At 38.5% G+C, this 21,986-nt stretch overlaps 1 protein-coding gene and 1 long non-coding RNA gene across 11 annotated transcripts in view; one reads left to right on the top strand and one right to left on the bottom strand.

The window, feature by feature from the left end:
• The window catches only part of LOC149499891 (uncharacterized), a 266,141-nt gene that overhangs the window by 10,319 nt on the left and 233,836 nt on the right, over positions 1–21,986 (bottom strand). The gene's annotated exons all lie outside the window — the stretch shown is intronic.
• The window catches only part of dsx (transcription factor doublesex), a 243,409-nt gene that overhangs the window by 165,265 nt on the left and 56,158 nt on the right, over positions 1–21,986 (top strand). For 7 of the 10 annotated variants that reach the window (XM_028178987.2, XM_028178989.2, XM_028178990.2 and 4 more), the window contains one exon: positions 20,255–20,472. The exons of the other annotated variants lie outside the window; for them this stretch is intronic. Coding sequence is in view for 1 of the 7 variants with exons in the window: in XM_028178986.2 (XP_028034787.2) it covers positions 20,255–20,448 (194 nt within the window). In the remaining 6 variants the exon portion in view is untranslated. The remainder of the gene's footprint in view (positions 1–20,254; positions 20,473–21,986) is intronic. 10 annotated transcript variants of the gene reach the window in all.

Below are 21,986 nucleotides of genomic sequence, written 5' to 3'. Positions count from 1 at the left end.
AGTACCGAGTAATTTAGTGGCTAAACTACTCGCTACTCGCCCGAAAAAATAGAACAAAATGGATTGACTTTACTAAATTATTTACTAACCTACTCGACTAAATTTTTGGTGCTCACACACATTTAGCTACTAAATTACTCGGTACTCGACTAAACTACTCGCCTAGTCCGAACAAGGCTTTAATGCCTTCTTGTTATAGCAAAGTGATTTGAAAACAATTTCAAGTTAAACTACGATGCAATAGTCTATAATCAGACTCAGTGGACAACATTGGTCATCGTTTGAACTTTGAGTGATTTCTGTAGAAGTAGTCTATTGTATGCTAAAACGTAAACCGAACGTGGACATTTGATGTAGATACCAATATTATATTTAAATTGAATGTGACTCTGTAAGTGACATCGATGTAAGCCTTTCTCTACTTTTATTTTCTTATTATTATTCGTTTAAAGGCAATTTATTTAAATATCGTTATGTCTATCATTAAAAATAAATTGTATTATTTAAGAAATAATTCTGTTGGATCTACGAATCAGTAGGATCAAAATGATTACCTGCCTATTTCAACCGTGCAGGATCGATGTATTTCATGTTGGACAAGTATTACGGATCCTCCCGATCCATTAACGGTGCTTTTAGTTACCATAAGCACCGATCCCGTCCTCGTCGAACCCGTCGCTTGCGACGAAGGGCTCGACGAGCGAATTAACCCATAGACACGGCCCATTGAGTTTCTCGCTGGATCTTCTCAGTAGGTCGCGTTTACGATCCGGTGGTAGATTCTGCGAAGCACTGCTCCTATTGCTAGGGTCAGTGTTAGCGTCACTCTGGTTTGAGCCCCATGAGCTCACTTACTAGTTAAGGTTAAACTGAAATAGCCTCTCAAAGCTATCAGCTTAGGTAGGAAAAAAAAACTAAGACCTTCATATTTCAAAGTGGCTGACGGCGACACGGATTATTTCCTTTAGATTCTTTTAGAAATTTTACAAATTTTGATATTTAATTCGCAACTTGTCACGAGATGTCAATGCAAATGAAAAGTTAGTCGCCTGTGTTAGCATTTAGGTTATGATACCATTGAATTTCGAAGACTGATCACAATCATGAATATAAATTTAACATACAGCAAAATTGTATTGCAACATTGTATCGCATCAATTAAATACAACCTTTCCTTCAAAAGCCTAATAAGAATAATATAATATCGGTACGCTATAAAATTATTTTACACGTGTAGCCCTATATGCTTAATTGTAAAGTGCAGTATGTAATTGGCCATTATTTCTCTGTAATCGACACAGAGTTGTCGTGTTCCGATCACTATCAAGAGACACGCAAGCCGATACAATGCGAGCGCATTTCCAGTATCTATTACTGACACTTGGACCGCGTTATTTTTAGTGACTACCCTTTTAAAGTATGAATAGGTTATTACAATTAATGTCTGTTGGCAAATTCCACCCCTCCTGGCTGAGCCTTTGCTCGCCCACCTGCCCTAGTGAAACTGGAGAGGTGTCTGGGTCAATCCCTCAACCACAAACACAATTAATGTGAAAATTCCTTGTGTGATAAGTCGGAAGAGACAGTCGGATTCGTGTCTATGGAGTGACGTTAGGCCTTTTGCTTTGTAACGTACGCTCCATGTAGGGAGCCCACCGGTCACCGTCCTCGTCGAACCCGTCGCCTGCGACGAAGGGCTCGACGAGCGAATTAACCCATAGACACAGCCCACTGAGTTTCTCGCCGGATCTTCTCAGTGGGTCGCGTTTCCGATCCGGTGGTAGATTCTGCGAAGCACTGCTCTTGCTAGGGTCAGTGTTAGCAACACTCCGGTTTGAGCCCCGTGAGGTCACCTACGCACGTTAGGGCGAAGCTTAAATAGCCTCTCAAGGCTATCAGCATAGGTAGAAAAAAAAAGTAGGGAGCCTTGGTGATAACTCGAAATGACGCGGCTATCTCCATATAACAACGGCTCCAACCCCTTTGAACATAGGCCACTCCAGACGCGCGGAACTATTGCGTCCTTTTTTTTTATAAAGAAATTTGGCTCCAACGCCTTTGGCATTGATTTTGCCAATGTCACAGTGCTGCACAGAAATGACAGGTGCTTAGAGAGATTAAATACAAATATAGTTGATTAATTTTTCCACACGCGAATCTGTGATTTTATAAACAGCACAAACAAATATGTTACACTAACTACTTTAAAGATAAATATAGAATATAGGAAACATAAAATATTTACATACTTATAATAGGCTAAAGTTAATAGAAAATTAATATTAATAGGCCGGAGGATGTCTTTTGATTGCGTTCTTTTACTAAATTCTACGGAACCGTTGTGTTCGCAGACATTGTTTATTACCACGAACCTTTTTTTCATGATTGAAGAATTACTGGTGACCCAGAGGCCTTTCCAGTTTTACCAGCATAGGAGGGCGAGCAAAGTTTCAGCCAGGAGGGACGCCATGAACCGTCCGGCTCTGGAACTCCTGTATATTATACCTTCTGGACTCTAATATATAGATTAGGACTGTTATACCTCCCCTTAAATCTCACCAGGCTTGGTTAATCTGCCCGGAATTGTCAAAATATCGAATTATAAAACACCGTCAAGTCGGATGTAAGCGCGGAGGCATGAATATGTATCCGTATGTAACATATACCTGTGAAGCAAACGTAAACCTTGATTTCAGAACACCTACTGATAATTATAAAAGCATTTAAAGCCAGTTTTATACTGCATATTTAAATTATTAGTGCAAATGATGCGATCGACTCACAATATTCAAGCTTGATATAGGTTACCGAATTAAAAACTCTTTAATGTGTCATCATCATCAGTTCACAAAGTCAACTGCTCGACATAGGTATTCCTAAAGGTTCAACATAATGACCGGTTCTGCATAGCCTATATCCAGCAGATCTCCGCGCCCTTTTGCAGGTCGTCGGACCACCAAGTGGGAGGTCTACCCACGCTTTCCGGTGCGCGGTTGCCATTCGAAAACTTTTCGTCCCCAACGGCCATCTGTGTGCTTAGTGCGAGTTTTTTAACGTTCTCGATAGCGTAAAAGTTAACCCATAATTTTGTATGTAGTTGAAACAGCGCTCCTAGCGGCAAACGTAGGCATTTTTTTTCCCTACCTATGCTGATGGCTTTGAGAGGCTATTTCAGCTTCACCCTAACGTTTGTAGGTGAGCTCACGGGGCTCAAACCGGAGAGTTGCTAACACTGACCCTAGCAAGAGCCGTGCTTCGCAGAATCTACCACCGGATCGGAAACGCGACCCACTGAGAAGATCCGGCGAGAAACTCAGTGGGCTGTGTCTATGGGTTAGTTCACATGCCCCACTCGTCGAGCCCTTCGTCGCAGGCGACGGGTTCGACGAGGACGGTGACCGGTGCTTGTGGTGCCTAAAATCACCGTTAATGGATCAGGAGGATCCGTAATGACGTGCTTTGGGCGACGTCGACGGTTTACCATTCGGTCTACTGGGTCGTATGTAGTTTCCAGCGGCTACGATGAGAGGGTTCTCATGTCACATAGGCAAACAATCCTATTCCATACAAATATGAGTTAACTTTTACGCTATCGAGAAAGTTAAAAAACTCGCACTAAGCACACTGTTCTTTGAGCAATGTACCCTGCCCATTGTAATACGTGTCAATGAAAGAATAATGTTGTGTCAGTCCAATGTTGACATCTTTCATTTATCACTTGCAAAATATAAAAAAACAATTTTGGAATGCCAGCTTCCAGAATCGGCATTTTTATTGTTTTGTTTTATTACCTTTTTGTAAATTTGTAATCATTAATTTCAGTCATTTCTGTTTACCTGTCTTTAATATACCCCATGGTTGTTATGTACTGTTAGTTTCCCGAATTAATAAACACCCTGTAGATCTGTATATTAAAAGATGAAGCAAAAACTTTAAAGCCCTTTTTACGAAAATCGCGGGGTCGGATGAGTATAAATTTTCCCGCACTTATAGAGAATATAGAGAGGAAGTCCAGAATGTTAATATATTTTTTTATTGTGCATAAAAAATACATTAAATAAATAACAAAAACATTACACACACTACTATGTATTTGACACAACACTTAAATACTCATTGTTTATTGTCAAACTTCTGTCATTGTTTAAAGTCTGTGGTCAAATAGGGAATAGATTAATATTATTTGTCTATAGTGTGGTCCTGGCGGAATCTGTGATTAAAAGTATACCTAATAGTCTTTGACAATAGAACCATAATAGTGTTCAAACTTATAATTTCAAATAATTATAGTCGAATTTCGACTAGTGAAGGAGTACTGAGTGATTATTCAGAACTACATTCAAAATTTTCACTGGTGGTAGGACCTCTTGTGAGTCCGCACGGGTAGGTACCACCGCCCTGCCTATTTCTGCCGTGAAGCAGTAATGCGTTTCGGTTTGAAGGGTGGGGTAGCCGCTGTAACTATACTGAGACCTTAGAACTTATATCTCAAGGTGGGTGGCGCATTTACGTTGTAGATGTCTATGGGCTCCAGTAACCACTTAACACCAGGTGGGCTGTGAGCTCGTCCACCCATCTAAGCAATAAAAAAATAAATAAAAAAAAAAACATTTATAATCTAGCCTGGTAACAAAGAAAATAATCAGCCATAGTAATTAATTAGTCAGTTTCTCACAAAATAACGTAATGCAGCTATATAAATAAAATAAAATTATGTTTCCAATTATTACTGTTGACTTGAAAACAGTTGCTTATCGTTCAGTTTAAATGTAGATCATGATAGAGGTCAAAATAATTAAACTCGCAATAATGTTCAAAGTGTCACAGTAAACTTTATGATAACTCAATTTAATTAACAATATATCATATGTTTTATGAGATAGACTGTTTCACTTTGGTGTGGTATCGAATAATTTGACACTAATTTGAACAACTTCGGAACTAGTACTAACTAGATTGTCTATGATGATTTTTTTATCTTGAACTTCGGATTCGAATTGCTGATTGCAAAGCTTAACATGATTCTTATCATCATCATCATCATCATCATCAACAGCCCACAGTCGTCCACTGCTGGACATAGGCCTAACATAACATGATTCTCAATCATATGGAAACCCATACAGTTTGAGGTTATGATATTAAATTACAACAATGTCCTGTCCTCGGTCACCTTGGCCGTTACGACTACGAGTACATCCAACAATGGCAGTCATCATAATAGTTATCTTTGCTTATGTCACCTAACCTCGTAATTAATCAATTCATTTCTGTTTTAATACCGTGTAGCGCAGGTTGCAAGCCCTTTTGAATAGATTTTTTTATTGCTTAGTTGGGTGGACGAGTTCACGGCCCACCAAGTGTTAAGTGGTTGCCATAGCCCATAGACATCTACAACGTAAATGCCGGCACCCAGCCTGAGATATCAGTTCTAAGGCCTCAGTATAGTTACAACGGCTGCCCCACCCTTCAAACTGAAACGCATTATTGCTTCATGACAGAAATAGGCAGGGTGGTGGTACCTACCTGTGCGGACTCACAAGATATGAGTTCTAAGTTCTCAGTTTTTTATAGTACATCCGATCCTGCCAATTTCTGTCGTGAACCAATTATGAATTCTGTCTTTTGGCTTTTGACGTAGTGAAATCAAGATATTGTGACTCCAATTTGACCTTTCCAGGTCGACGATCAGGCCGTGCCTTTTACCAACCTTAGCTATGAAAAAAGCTATAAGTCTCAAGCAATTATATCTAAACACAATCCCAAACATAGACCACACTCTGTTTACCTTATTGGGTAACAGGCGAAGGCAACAAGTGTTACATAATGAATATCATTCGTCGTATATCGGTTCAAGTTCTGTGTCAAGGTGTCAACAACAATGTTGCAGTTTGTTGATCCTACACGCTTTATCATGTACGCTACTGGGGTACACTTCGTCATTCATTAAGTTTTGAAACGTGTTTGTTTACGGTTTCAATATTCCGGTTAAAATCTTTGAATACTCAATAGGCTTTGTGAGGTCATCTGTCACTCAATCAAATAGACCAATCTTGTTTGACGCTATAATATGAGGTGCGATTGCTTTTAATCAATTAAAGCTAAAGTTATTGTGTGAGATAGGTGAGATTTGAATCTTCGTGGTCTGATGAACAAGACGCTTGGTGTGTGTATGTTTATCAAATTATACGCCTGAATTCGATAAAGAATTTACAATGACATCGCAAACAACTTAATCACGGTTGAGCCGCGAGCTGTTTAGTCCGTCTAAGACAATATTAAACCAAATTAGAACTAGTAAAACTGATACTATGATGAAGTTACTGACAAGTAAATCTTCTATCTTCTTCTTCTTCTATTCTTCTATATATCTTATAAAAATGAATTGCTGTTCGTTAGTCTCGCTAAAACTCGAGAACGGCTGGACCGATTTGGCTAATTATGGCCTTGTATTATTTGTGGAAGTCCAGAGAAGGTTTAAAAGGGAAATAAATTTGAAAATGCTCGGAATTAAATAAAAATAATAATTTTGTTTTTCCTTTAATGTGTCCCCCGTCGGACGGACTCCTTTTGTTAGTTTTAAATTTATTTTATACAAAAGCTTAGGTCTTTTATTTATCGATTGAGGCACAATGAAGTCTGCCGGGTCAGCTAGTTATTGAATAAAAAAATATGTATTAAATAAATCAAATTAGATCTAGTAAAACTGATAGTACGATGAAGTTACTGACAGGTAAATAATATTTAATTCATATTTTTTAAATTCAATAACACATGAAACCACGTCAAGTGACAGACAAGGACGCGATAAAGCAAATTAACATCTGACATCTGAACAATGACCTGAGTTATACCTTTTATCATATACAGCAATGATGCTCGTAGAGCGTCTATGACGATGTTTCGCATTATACAGAATGTTGATTTGAATTTTATATTCGCTTGTCGAGTTGTTCACGCAACAGATTGAATGAGAATCGATTTTAACAGACCTAACTGGTGTTGTGGACTGTAGGATTAGGATGGGCAAGGAACTCGATAAATAAACTCGCAAGGATTGTATGGAAACAAGAGAATGACAAATCTAAGACATTTCAAAATTCAAAAATAATGTTTTTTCCACAACCACAGCAATAAAAAAGATTTTATACCAATTTATTCGGTTGCCAACAACTGGCATAGTTTAATGTTCTTTTCAATTTTGTTTGCTACCTAAACCAGTTCTAGATTTCACATTTTTTTTTTTTTTCCTACCTAAGCTGAGAGCCTTGAGAGGCTATGTCAGCGTAACCCTAACTTTTGTAGGTGAGCTCACGGGGCTCAAACCTGATGACGTTGCTAACACGAACCCTAGCAAGAGCCGTGCTTCGCAGAATCTACCACCGGATCGGAAACGCGACCCACTGAGAAGATCCGGCGAGAAACTCAGTGGGCTGTGTCTGAGTGTTAATTTACTCGTCGAGCCCTTCGTCGCAAGCGACGGGTTCGACGAGAACGGTGACCGGTGCTTGAAGTACCTAAAAGCACCGTTAGTGGATCGGGAGGATCCGAGATGACGTGTTTTGGGCGACGTCGACTGCTTTCCATTCTGTCCGCAGGATCGGGAATGTAGTTACCGGCGGCCACGATGAGAGGGTTCTCATGTCGTGCCGCTTTATCGAAGTGGCGCATCGACGCCGACTGTAGATACTTACTGATGGATTCTAAGTCCAGGTCGTCATGGAGGTCGACGTTCCTGACGAACCACGGGGCTCCGACGGCTATCCTGCAAAAACGGGATTGAATGATTTGGAATGATTTTAAGTGAGTGCGGGCCGCGTGAGCGAACACTACACTTGCATAGGTCATGACGGGGCGTATGCAAGTTTTGTAGAGTGTCACCTTATTTCTAAGGGACATTTTACTTCGCCTACATATCATCGGGTAGAGACGTCCTAGAATGAAGGCGGCACGGTCGCGTACCGTCTTGATGTGAGGGCGGAATGTCATCCTACTGTCGAGGGTGACGCCTAAATATTTGACCTTCGGGGCCCACGGTATGGGCTGGTCGAACATCGTGATTGGGCGAATGGCGGGAGCGGAGGTGTTGACGCGCCTAGTCGGGAGAGGGATGCCCAGCGTGGTGTTCGGAGGGCGACTCCTTTTTAAGAGCACCGCTGTGCTTTTCGTGGGGTTGATGTCGATGCGCCACTTCCGGAACCACTGTCCCATGGTGGTAGCTGTGGTCTGAAGTCGTCGATGAAGCAACGCCTTCTTCCTACACGAGTAGTAGATGGCGGTGTCATCGGCGAAGAGCGCCAGATGAGTCTCCGGAGACCGGGGTATATCATTGATATACAAACTAAATAGTAACGGGGAGAGGGCGGAGCCTTGCGGGACTCCGGTTGTGATGTGACGGGGCCGGGCACGCGTCCCCTCGACTCGATATCGGAACGAAAGGTTCGATAAGTAGTCTCGTATGATGAGCACGAGTCTGTCTGGCACTCCCATGTTATACAGTTTGTATATCAAACCGTTGTGCCAGACTTTGTCGAACGCCTTCGCTATATCGAAGAAGAGGACTCCTGTCGGAATGGGTTTCCGCCTATTCAGCCCTAGTAAAATAAGTTATCGGCAGGCTTTATATCACGAAATAGGAAGCTCATGAACGGATTAGTCCCTACAATGCAGTCAGTAACTATTTTCACAGCTTAAATAATGGATTGTCAGTCAGTCGGATTGAGTGAGGTGTGTTTCCCAATAGGGCAGCGGCATACGCTTCTAAATTAAATTTCACATTATTTATTCATCGATCTTTATTCATTGTGAGACACCTACAGTATACTTTTTTAGTACAAAATTTTGTTCGTGAACATGTTTTCAATAGATAGTCGAAATTCTTTTTCAAATATCATTAAAACAATGCACGTTTTTCATGACACGATAAATTGACCTTGGCTCCGTTGCGTTTATCAATGAGACCACAAGAGAACGAAATATGGCTTTACTGATAAAAATCAATAACTTTCTAGTAATTCTTAAGAACTGTTACTCCTTCATAAAGGATTTATTGTTGTTATTTTTAATAAATACCACTGATTATTGACTTGACAGTAGCCTCAGTGTTCACCGGTCATTCAACGCGATGACATTGTCAAGTGTAATAATGTTGCCATACGCCGCGATCTACCTTTGATTATAGGAAATATTTTATGATTTAAATTTAGAAATACGAAACAGTCGTGTCTTTTAAAATAGAATATACGGAGGAGATGTGGCCTACATCTTATCTGACCAAATATTTTATTTTTAAAGGATTAGACCTCTTCGCTAATGTTAGGTCGAGGACTGGGCTTGCATATACATATTTAAATAAAAAGGGACACCCGGATGGAACGACGTTCCTTTCGATTAATTAGTGAAGGAATTGTATTTTTTTTTTAAGTTATAATAATAAATTACGGCATTATGAAGAAGAAAAAAACAATACTATGAACTAAATTACTATTGTTGAAACGCTATCTCGAGAAACTGTACTCATTACGCGGACCAATCGGATACGAGCAATGTCACGCGATAAGCGCCTACACGTTGATTGGTCAGAATGACGGATCTAAAAAGTGTCGTGACAACTTTTCGTAAGAATTTTTCCGTCTAGCCCCCTTTCACAACGCGCGATAAGGAACTTCGTTCCAATAATAAATAAATAAATATGTATATACCTGTTTCTTCCAAGGACACAGAGGAGGCTCATTTTATACGTGCTTATTTACACACGTTTAAATCAAGTTAAATTAATGAGTAATCAGTAAATTTGAATAGTATAGACAGCATGAGTGATAGTGGGTACGCGATTGTGATTTTGCCAAACTGAAATAAAAGAGACTAGGCGAGTCAGTCGATGCTGTTAGTACTGTGTATCGAATAGAATACCTCAATCTAGAGCTCCGGTTCTGATAGTTGTAGTTAAGAAAATTTATTAATATATTCCTTTTAATACTGTATAAACTATTATATGTATGTATGTATGTGTATATATGTATGTATGTATGTATGTGTATATATGTATGTATGTATGTATATGTATATGTGACTGTGATTGTGTATATATGTATATATATACCTTTTTGTGTATGTATTCGTAACTTAATATAAATTTCATTGCACCTACCACTATTTACCCTGCACTACCTTTGGTTGACTGGTAGAGAATGCCTTAGGCATTATGTCTGCCAATGTAAATTTTACATGAAAAAAAAAAAAAAAAATTGAAATAGTCTGGCAATTGTCGGGCATGATATAATGCTTGTCTTACTTATCTGAGCTTCGTACAATGAATTGTTTTAATGTTGTTTGTTGTAACAGTTGTCGATAAGTGCACAGTGATCCGATTGTTCACTGAATCTGTTCAGCTTGTCACTATGTCATTTAAAGATTGTTACTACCATTAAGTTTTTTTTTTAACAGAGTACGGTTTCAATTGTAAATTTGTAAAAAAACGCAACTGTGCGTTGCTATGGACGTGTTATCTCGCGCTATTATTAATTTCGTTTAATTATTTCGGATATTTCGGATAGTACTTAACAGTTTTCGTGGTTACGGATGACTAATGTATCAATAATTTCACAGTCACTCTATACTTAATATTATAAAGCTGAAGAGTTTGTTTGTTTGTTTGAACGCGCTAATCTCAGAAACTACTAGTCCGATTTGAAAAAATCTTTCAGTATCAGATAGCTTATTTATTGAGGAAAGCCATAATATCACGGTAAGGCCAATAGAAGTGGAGCACCAATAATGTATGTTTCAAAATAGAGGTTTAAATGGCTTCTTAACATTCTAATCTATAATTCAAAAATATTCTCACTTTCTACGTAAATGAAGTGGGGGTAAAATTTAGCGTTATGCCAAAGTAACTATTCCATGCGGACGGAGTCGCGGGCAAAAGCTAGTTAATGATATAAGATTATTTTCTTGATTCATATAGGTATATCGAGATTCTGGTTTTTTTAAAGTTGCCCTCTTGGTAATTTTAACAAAAATTAATTTTGACGAAATCACTTTGAAGGATGAGGTCCAGGTATCCGGCAGGAAAGCCAAATTATCGGTTATCAACAAATCCGCTACACATTTAATCAGACAATAAGTGGATGCCTAGAAATTGTAACGTCAACTTCTATACCCGTAAGGCGAAAGACCCCCAATCAGTGTCCCCCAGTTGCCATGACATTAATGTAATAAACAATGTGACATATCAACATTGCATTCTCACAGGACGCGTTGGGATGTCGTACTTATTATGCTTGAGTTCTGAACAATTACGATAAGGTGACTCGACTAATTCAAATGAGAATAACTTATGAGTTTACTTACCGTGTCCCGTCGGAGCAAATGCGACACGCAATTATCAACCTCAATCAATGGCATTTTGAACGTTTGTCGTATGGGAAAGGATCTTATGTAACTGGCAAGTGCCAGAGTTGAGTTTGATATTCTGCAATTCATGCATTATAAAGTAATTTGTATTATAAATCGTTTTAAATTATTGTACGCATAATTAATAAAATCAAAGGGAATTCGTAAATAATAAATATTAGTCCAAAACTTTTTTTTAATAGGATTTTTACTAATATTCATGGCCTTTTTTTATTGCTTAGATGGGTGGACGAGCTTGTGAGCTCCACACACAGCCTACGTGGTGTTAAGTGGTTACTGGAGCCCATAGACATCCACAACGTAAATGCGCCTTGCCCACCTTGAGATATAAGTTCTAAGGTCTGAGTATAGTTACGACTGCTACCCCACCCTTCAAACCGAAACGCATTACTGCTTCACTGCAGAAATAGGCAGGGTGGTGGTACCTACCCGTGCGGACTCACAAGAGGTCCTACCACCAGTATTCTGCAATTGATGCATTAATATGTATTATAAATCGTTTTAAATTAATGTACTCATAATTAATAAAGTCAGAGGGAATTCGTAAATAATAAACAATATTAATCCAAAACTTTAAAAAAAAATAGGATTTCTACAAATCATTGTGGCCTATAAGACTGATAGTTACAACGGCATAAATTTATTTAATGGACAATTATTAAGTGTATTAAGTGGACAATTATTCTTCACTCAAGCTCAAAATCGATGTAAGTAATAGTACTAGAGGTCCCGCAGTAGTCGAAATTCGACTATAATTAATTGGAAATGTAAGTTTGTACACTATTATGATTGTATTTTATAACTCACAAATTTCGCCAAGGCTACACTATAAAAAGTATTAATAAAGACAAACAATATTAATCTATTCTCAATTTGACAACAGACGTCAAGAACAAAAGCTTGACAATAAATAGTATGCATGCGTTTGTGCGTCAAATACATGGTATGTAGTGTGTGTAATGTTTTCTTTATTGATTTAATGTACCTTTTATGCATTATTTTAAAAAAATATTAGCATTGTGCACTTCTTCTCTATATTCTCTATAAGTGTGGAAAATTTCATACTCCTCCGTCCGCGTAATTTTCGTAAAAAGGGATACAAAGTTTTTGCTTCACGTATTAATATATAGATAAGTACCTATAAGTAAATACACGCAGCTATGAATCACGAACTATCAAGTCCTCAGAGAACAACTCAATCAATTTCTTGTCAATACGAAAATAGCTCTCCACTTGTCACCGAGAACATTATGCGCAAATCGTTGCAACTAATTTGTCTATCAGTTCGAATTCAGACAAGAATAGCGGTAGGTTCATTAGTACAGTTTAATTGTTCTGTTTTTGTAAATAGCGTTGAATATTTCACATTCGCGTTTGAACTGTACGATATTTTTATCTCTCAAAGTTTTCACCTACACCGGCTTCCGACTTTATTTATTATCACTACATAGTCGCTTTCTCTGTCCCTATATCCCTATGTATGCCTAAATCTTTAAAACTACGCAACGGATTTTGAAGCGGTTTTTTTTAATAGATACAGTGATTGAAGAGGAAAGTTTATATGTATAATAACATCCATTAAATAGTGGAGAAATACTGTTATTTTTGAGGTTTCTAATGTGATCTCGTAAATAATCAATAATAAAATTTCATGTTTCCGAAGCGAAGCGAGGGCGGGTCGCTAGTTTTATTTATTTATTTTTATTGCCTTTGTAGGCAGACGAGCGTACGGCCCACCTGATGGTATGTGGTTACCGTCGCCCATGGACTTCAGCAATGCCAGGAGCAGAGCCAAGCCGCTGCCTACTGCGATATTATATGTATTATTTAAAATGCATTGAACTGTACAGGAAATATGATTTTCATTGAATCGATTGCCTGCCTATAAGTGTTTGTAAGATAGCAGACGCGAGCTCGTCTTGTAATAATTATTCAGTGTTATTAGCACTTTGCAACTCTGTGTCCGTAAGGATTATTCAACTTAACATAAATACTGGAGGCATGGACGAGAACATAAAAAATATATTATAAGTAGCCCTAAGATCTAGCTTTACAAAGGATGTTTAATTATTTCAAAAATAAAATATTGTACGTTTACTGTATTTAGCAAAAACATATATTTTTCATTATTTATTTTTATCATCATTTAAAACCATTAAGACTCTTTAGTTTCAAAAAATATTTTTCTTAGACTGAATCACTCACCTGTCTGTCATTGAGCGAAAAGAAAGTTCAGTTTTGTATTGTACCTATAGTAATATGTACTATTTAATTTTCAATATTAATTTTAAAAGAGAATGAGGGCTTTAAATATTGTTTTCTTTTTGTATCACAGAAAACGCAATTAAGTATTTTATTGAAGTGAAACTTCTTTATCGACGTAGGGAGGAAAAAACGTATGTAACGTTTTTCGGTTACGCGCCATCTTAATTTCTTCCGTTACGCACCCTGAGATACTTTTATTTCTATTTAGTTTGTTATCAACAGATGTCGCTGCACGTAAATTCAACAATTCCTGCATCGCGTTGACGAGATGTTACACATTTGATAGGCGTTCTCGTATTTCTCTTGATAAATCATAGCTACCTGGCGTCGGGCGGAATACCGTGATCATGCAGGCGGCTCTCCCGGGTGCGGCTGCTCCATTGCACTGCGGAGTGGTTGACCTTTGCGATTATTTTTATATTTTAGAGGTTTCACTTCTACCGTGTGTGACTTGCACAGAAGACTGCACACACACACATTTTTGTTTATTCTGAATTATTCCATATTATGTGTATGTACAGGTATATTCAGTATTATAAGAGTAATACTCATTTATCTTTTTGCCTATTGTATAACATATTTTAGACGAAAATCACAATGTATGTATGTAACTCACAAACTTTACGAACAACTTTACATGCTATAGATCGCTTTTTCCCTTAAACGACATTATGAATTGAGTAACAAACAAATATTTTGTTGAAATCAACAAAAAAAACCTCTCACACGCGATTATCATTTCACTTACGTAATAAAACAATCAACTTTATTAAGAAAATAAGGAAATGCATCAGTGTAAAGTAATCGAACTATAATAGCAACAAGTTCGCTACAATGTCGCTCGACGATGCATATTTAAATCTCATACGTAATGACGGTATCAAACTGTATCTATTTATTGCTCCACAGACAACATTGACCAATAAATGCTACGTAGAATTTTATATTCTATTCCTTGTTACCAGAGACTATATTTGCATAAACTGAAAATAGAGTTGTGGCGTTTTGCTGCTATGAAGCAAATACCGAGTATGTGGTAGTGTCAATGATATAAGTGCCAAGTCGTTCTATATGTATCAACCACGTGCCAATTCAGTTATACATCTGTTTGTAATGCTGTAGAAACCAATATAAGGGGATCCGTCAGATTGCATACATTTTACCTGTTCACGTCTAATCAATGTCTCATTAGCGCGAAGGGTGGAGGACCAGCCAATTATGGACAATAAACGCTGCACACAGATACAAATTTATTGCAATAAGATTAATTACATAGTGATATTCTACTTCCGTTACGAATCGTTCTAAATACTAATGAAGCTATAAAGTGCTCTTTACGATTCACTCTGGTTATGACTTGTTGCTGTTTGTTACTCGCCACTTTTATAGTCCATTACCGGGAAGGGGGCAATGGAAAATATATGTATAATGCTCGCCATGAACAAGAAAACAAGCGTAAGTATGTCTCTATGTTATGTCTACAAATAAATTAATGTAACATCGATACGGAGAACACACAAGAACAAAATCAAAGGATTAATTTAAAAAAGTCAAAACAACGGATACTCTATGTCTTTTGAAAGAAAGGAATTTGAAAGTAGCCGATAGTGGATTTTCGTTCTTAAATTTTTGACTCAAATCGGCACAGATTAAATACGATAACATAGATAAAATAGATTAAATACGAGGTCTCGGCTTACATAGTAAAAAGTTAACCAGAATCCTTAGGTTGTAATCCATCCGTTATTTAATTGGAAAAACATGTCCTTACCCTACGGAGCGCATAATGCCTCACAGCACAAATCAGGTTGGTACTTCTGTTGTCCCATGTTGTACCCCAACACTGTCCTCGTCAAACTCGTCGATTACGACGAAGAGTTCGACGAACGAACTAACCCACAGACACAGCCCACTGAGTTTCTCGCCGGATCTTCTCAGTGGGTCGCGATTCCGATCCGGTGGTAGATTCTGCGAAGCACTGCTCTTTAGGCTAGTGTTAGCAAATTGTCTCAGATTACATTAGCCTCTTAAGGCTACCAACTAATAGGTAGGGTTAAAAAACAAACCTTGTTCTACTTACGTTGGTTTTAAGCACGCTTACGTTATTGTCCCTACGGGTTGTAATAACCACCCAACTATACTATACAACTATGAGTTAAGCCACGAGATTCCCTGGCCTTTAGTGTCTATTACTTTAGAAGTTAGCCGACTCTACACCACCACCACATCTGATGGTGAGTGATCACCGATGGTTATTACAACTGCTCGAATGGCAATTGTGCTAACGAAATCTACTGCCCGTACTATTGTCTATGTTACTATTTGAATTTTTTAATTTTTTTTATTGCTTATATGCATGGACAAGCTCACAGCCCACCTGGTATTAAGTGGTTACTGGAGCCCATAGACATCTACAACGTAAATGCGCCACCCACCTTGAGATATAAGTTCTAAGGTCTCATGTTTTAGTAACAACGGCTGCCCCACCCTTCAAACCGAAACGCATTACTGCTTCAGGGCAGAAATAGGCAGGGCGGTGGTACCCACCCGCGCGGACTCACAAGAGGTCCCACCACCAGTAACTACGCAAATTATAATTTTGCGGGTTTGATTTTTATTACACGATGTTATTCCTTCACCGTGGAAGTCAATCGTGAACACTTGTTAAGTACGTATTTCATTAGAAAAATTGGTACCAGCCTGAGATTCGAACACCGGTGCATCGCTCAGCACGAATGCATCGGACGTCTTATCTGTTAGGCCACGACGAATCGAAATAAAGTACGTTTTGAAATAATCAAAGTAACAAACACTGATCTTTATAACAAAAGAAAAAAAGAAAAAAAATCGCAACGACATAACAGTAACTCACACATTGTGTTTTTGTTTTTGTATGCTATAACCGTATTTAATCACACTATAACATTATAATACAATAAAGCAAACATCGTGCCCTTTGCGATAACATTTGATTAATTATGATTAATTAGCGTGCACGACTCCATAATAATTGTTGAGATAATTTCAAATAGCCGAGTTATTAACATAATTATACGCGTTGTTTTATCAAAACGAAGACTATTTTCTATTTGTAACTGATAGGCAACTACCTCATTACAGAATAAGCGCATTAATAAATAAGCTTTTTTTTATTGCTTAGATGTGTGGACGAGCTCACAGACCACCTGGTGTTAAGTGGTTACTGGAGCCCATAGACATCTACAACGTAGATGCGTCACCCATCTTGAGATATAAGTTCTAAGGTCTCAATTATAGTTACAACGGCTGCCCCGCCCTTCAAACCGAAACGCATTACTGCTTCACGGCAGAAATAGGCAGGGTGGTGGTACCTACCCGTGCGGACTCACAAGAGGTCCTACCACCAGTAATTACGCAAATTATAATTTTGCGGGTTTCATTTTTATTACACGATGTTATTCCATCACCGTGGAAATCAATCGTGAACATTTGTTGAGTACGTATTTGATTAAATAAAATTGGTACCCGCCTGAGATTCGAACACCGGTGCATCGCTCAACACGAATGCACCGGATGTCTTATCCGTTAGGCCACGACGACTTCTAAAATAATCTAATAATCTAATAGTTTAGTTTAGTCTGTTAAGATAATAATGCTTCCAAAACCGAACCTTAGAATTTATAATCTGATAGTACTTACATGCTTGCGTACGTACATAAATTTGTACAAAATTTAGAACATGCTGATTTTAATATTGGTTACGAAGTCATTGCTAATTTAAAATCCTTGAGATCTCACTAGGGGAATTTAGTCTTAATTTATTCTGAAGTCGTCGTGGCCTAAAGGATAAGACTTCCGGTGCATTCGTATGTAGCGATGCACCGGTGTTCGAATCCCGCAGGCGGGTACCAATTTTTGTAATGAAGACGTACTCAACAAATGTTCACGATTGACTTCCACGGTGAAGGAATAACATCGTGTAATAAAAACCAAACCCGCAAAATTATAATTTGCGTAATCACTGGTGGTAGGACCTCTTGGGAGTCCGCACGGGTAGGTACCACCACCCCGCCTATTTCCGCCGTAAACAGCAAGAATGCGCTTCGGTTCGAAGGGTGGGGTAGCTGTTGTAACTATACTGAGACCTTAGAACCTATATATCGAGGTGGGTGGCGCATTTACGTTGTAGATGTCTATGGGCTCCAGTAACCACTTAACACCAGGTGGGCTGTGAGCTCGTCCATCCATCTAAGCAATAAAAAAAAGTGTAATTATATCTTTATCTGTTAAATCGAAAGCTTGGCTAAAACGTACTATCGATCGAACATACGATGATTCTAATCACACGTTTTTTTTTCATATCGTCTCCCAATTTGAGAAAGGAATACTCGTGCTGCACTGTAAAGTTAGATAGACATTAAACTGTGTTGGTTTATAAAAAAACAATTCAGTGCATACTAAGACTTGTACTGTTATTATGTGATAAAGATTAGGAGTTTTGAATTACAAATTTGATCTTTGCAAACATTTTAAACAATCATCCGATAGATTGAATCGTTTATGTCATCCTCGCTTTTTACTTTTCATCTCGAAGCACTAGTGACTTTTGTAACAAAATTTTCAGATCTTATCTGCCTACAGATCTTGGTCTGGATTACCATTGCTCAAGATGTTCATTGCTGTTTATCTAGAAATAAGATTGGAGCGGCGACGAGTTACAAATTTAAATGTACTCAAAATACAATCATTGCTTTCAGTCTTCGTGGCATAGATCGAAGAAAGAGCTCACCTAATATTAAGTGGTAACAAGGGTCCGTAGATGTCAGTCACAATGTGATTCCTGCCGACCCGTCTTGAAACGTGATATACATGTCTCAATTGTGTAGTAATAACTACACGTGAAGCGTTTAAGACAAAGGTTCGAGAACTGATTCTCAGGGAGTTAGCAGAGTCATCTAATTAATGATATTTGTTTATATATTTACGATATGTATATATTTATGTATATATATTTATTTAAGTACGAGTATTTGTATCTATAAACATTATATATGTTATATATACACATATCTTTAAATAATATCACCTTCACACTACGCCTACCAAGGTTCATCTCTGCACTCCCCTAAGGTAGACTGTTAGAGAATGCATATGGCATTAAGTCCGCCTTTATACTTTCTAGTATAAGAAGTTATAAAAAAAAATTAATAATAATAACGTATTCTTCTCAGTCGTATGCACTCTTGGCAGAGTGGTCGTGGTCATCACTTTGGTTGGTGGTGCGCTTCACCAGACGTCGCCATTCCTCGCGTACCGCGGCCCTTCTTGTGCACTCGCTAACGGGACCGTTTAGAGCTGCCTTTATTTGGTCGGTCCATCGTAACGGTGATCTGCCGCGCGGTCTTGTACCCTCTATCATGCCCTGCACCACAAGGCGCTCAACTGAGTCGTCACCCCGCCGCGACACATGCCCGAAGAAAGTGAGAATGCGACCCTGAACGATGGAGGATAGTCGCTGCTTGATGCCGAGTTCCTGTAGAATTGACTGATTCGTTCTGAACTCTGTCCACGATATTTGCAGCATTCTTCTCCAGCACCACATTTCGAGAGCATCTATCCTCTTTTTCTCACTTTCTCTCAATGTCCAGGTCTCAGCAACTAATAACGTATACTCGTAGTTATTTCATTAGAAAATCCTGCAAGCGGGATTCGAACCAGGGTACAGTCGCATTGTTCCCTACGAATGCACCTGGCGTCTTATCCTTTAGGCCACGACGACTTAAAATTTCAAGATAATTTAAGGCAGTAAAATGTTGTTTAAAATTACTGTCGATTTTATTTATAAAACTAAAGCCAACACAGAAACGGGAGTAAAAAGTTTTTGATCCAGTGTTCTGCGAGCTACACCTTCGGCATCGCAATGAGGAAATCGTTCGATTTCCGGAAGACATAAGTGAGTACAGACCATCGCATTGCCAATGTCTTTTAAGCCATTATTTTGGATTTATTAGAAACACTCTTGCAAATTAATGTATCGTTCAATCAATGCTATAGCGAACGAGATGTTAAACGCTGTAACTTATTTATTGATTGATGTTAATTTAAAAAAAAAATACGGTAGGCGATGCGGCATCTATCACAAAACAAATTCAATTCAAACATAAAATAGAAAAGAACTAATCTTCTACAAAGAAATCGGATTATTGATTACACAAATGTTAAGATGACGCATCGCCTAAAACAGCGGTCGGGGAACTTTTTTAATTATCGCCCCAAAATATTTTTGTGTAAGTTGATATTACCGATGGCGAAGAACAACAAAAAAAAAACGAAATCGCTTCTTTTTAGCATCTTTCATATTATAGACCCCATGATAATTTGAAATCACAACGATTCTAAAGAAGTTTAACTTCAATATATTTACCCCATTTGGGATAATTTAGCCCGGTTCCCCCTCCCCCCGACCGCTGGCCTAAACGTATCACCGACAATAGCTAAAATAACAAGGTACGTTCGATTTGCCGAGCTGAACTAACATTACACAGCTTTGCGTTATTCATATGTACATTGCAACTGAAACTTCGGACCGTTACAGGTTATTGGATGATGCATCAATGGCGATTGCAGCAGTATTCGTTGTGCTACGGAGCGCTGGAGTTGTCGGCGCGCAAGGATGTGGCCGCGTTATGCTGCTCTCCAAGATACGTGCTGGCGCCCGAGGTCCCGCCACGTCTGGTGCCCCTCCAGCTGACGACGGGGCGACACTCGCCACGGCCCGCGCCCTTGTAGCGACGACACTACGCGCCGATACAGGTAAACTGGTCACACATGTATAGCCCACTGAGTTTCTCGCCGGATCTTGTCAGGGGTCGCGTTTCTGATCCGGTGGTAGTTTTTTTTTTTTGCTTAGATGTGTGGACGAGCTCACAGCCCACCTGGTGTTAAGTGGTTACTGGAGCCCATAGACATCTAAAACGTAAATGCGCCACGTACCCTGAGATATAAGTTCTAAAGTCTCCAGTATAGTTACAACGGCTGGCCCACCATTCAAACCGAAACGCATTAATGCTTCACGGCAGAAATACGCAGGTGGTACGATGGTACCTACCCCGTGCGGACTCACAAGAGGTCCTACCACCAGTAATTACGCAAATTATAATTTTGCGGGTTTGATTTTTTTATTACACGATGTTATTCCTTCGCCGTGGAAGTCAATCGTGAACATTTGTTAAGTACGTATTTCATTAGAAAAATTGGTACCCACTCGCGGGATTTAAACAACGTTGCATCGCTAGATACGAATGCACCGGACGTCTTAGGCCACGACGACTTCTGCGAACCACTGCTCTTGCTAGGGCTAGTGTTCGCAAAATTCTCTCAGGTTGACCCCGTAAGCTCACCTACCCGTCCAGGCGTAGCTGAAATAGCCTCTTAGGCTACCAACGAATAGGTAGGGGGAAAAATACATCTAACATTACAACAATCCGACTAAGCTTATTTTGTATCCGCACAAAAACCTAAGAACCACAATTTGTTTAGAAATCGAATAAAATAATTGTTAATTTTCGATAATAATTAAAGAGTCCATTCCCGACGGATCCTCATTAAATTAATTAACAGCGTACCTACTACAATGTCAACTAAATATACACGGAAAGAAATCATTTTAACGTTTTCAAACCTAAGACCACCAATCAATTTTGAATTAGCTTTGAATCAAAGGAATAACAAGCGGTCTGCTAATAAAGTAATTTGTGCACTCGAGCCCGTTTCTTTGTCATTGCTTTTACATTGTAGCGTATTATTTGCGATTTAATTCACTGCAATCAAAGAGTAGCCACGAACTTCAATATTGTTTAAAGCAGACCTAATGACATGTCATTATGAAAATGGCCTTTAATTATACACCCGTGCTTGTAGCTGATGCACGAATCTTTTTTAAAACCTAGTTTGTTATATTGTATATTCATATTTGTTTTTAATTTACACGACTGAGGCATTGATTACGTGATCTCAGATTTCACTAAACATTAAATTTAGTGCTCGAAGGGTCAACCAAAACAATTTGTTTGAATTGCTAATTTACAAAAACAATATATCTTACTATAATCCCATTACCCGAATGTGTCGTACCTATAACGAACTGGCAAGGTCGTCACCTGAGTTAGATATTTTTACTTGTAGGTTAGTTACGTTTAGAAAAATGTTCAAGGGCATCCTCCGCGTTAGTAATAGGTAGGTTAATGTAATTGTTTAATGTATTATATTGTGTATAATTTTTTTTTCCTTAAATTATTCGTTAGATTAGTTTTTGTTATTGTGTTGTT

This window comes from Bombyx mandarina, chromosome 25 (assembly GCF_030267445.1).
Source record: "Bombyx mandarina strain Sakado chromosome 25, ASM3026744v2".
Lineage (NCBI taxonomy): Eukaryota > Metazoa > Arthropoda > Insecta > Lepidoptera > Bombycidae > Bombyx > Bombyx mandarina.
Note: the sequence above shows the minus strand (reverse complement) of the source record. Positions and strands in the feature narration are given on the sequence as shown.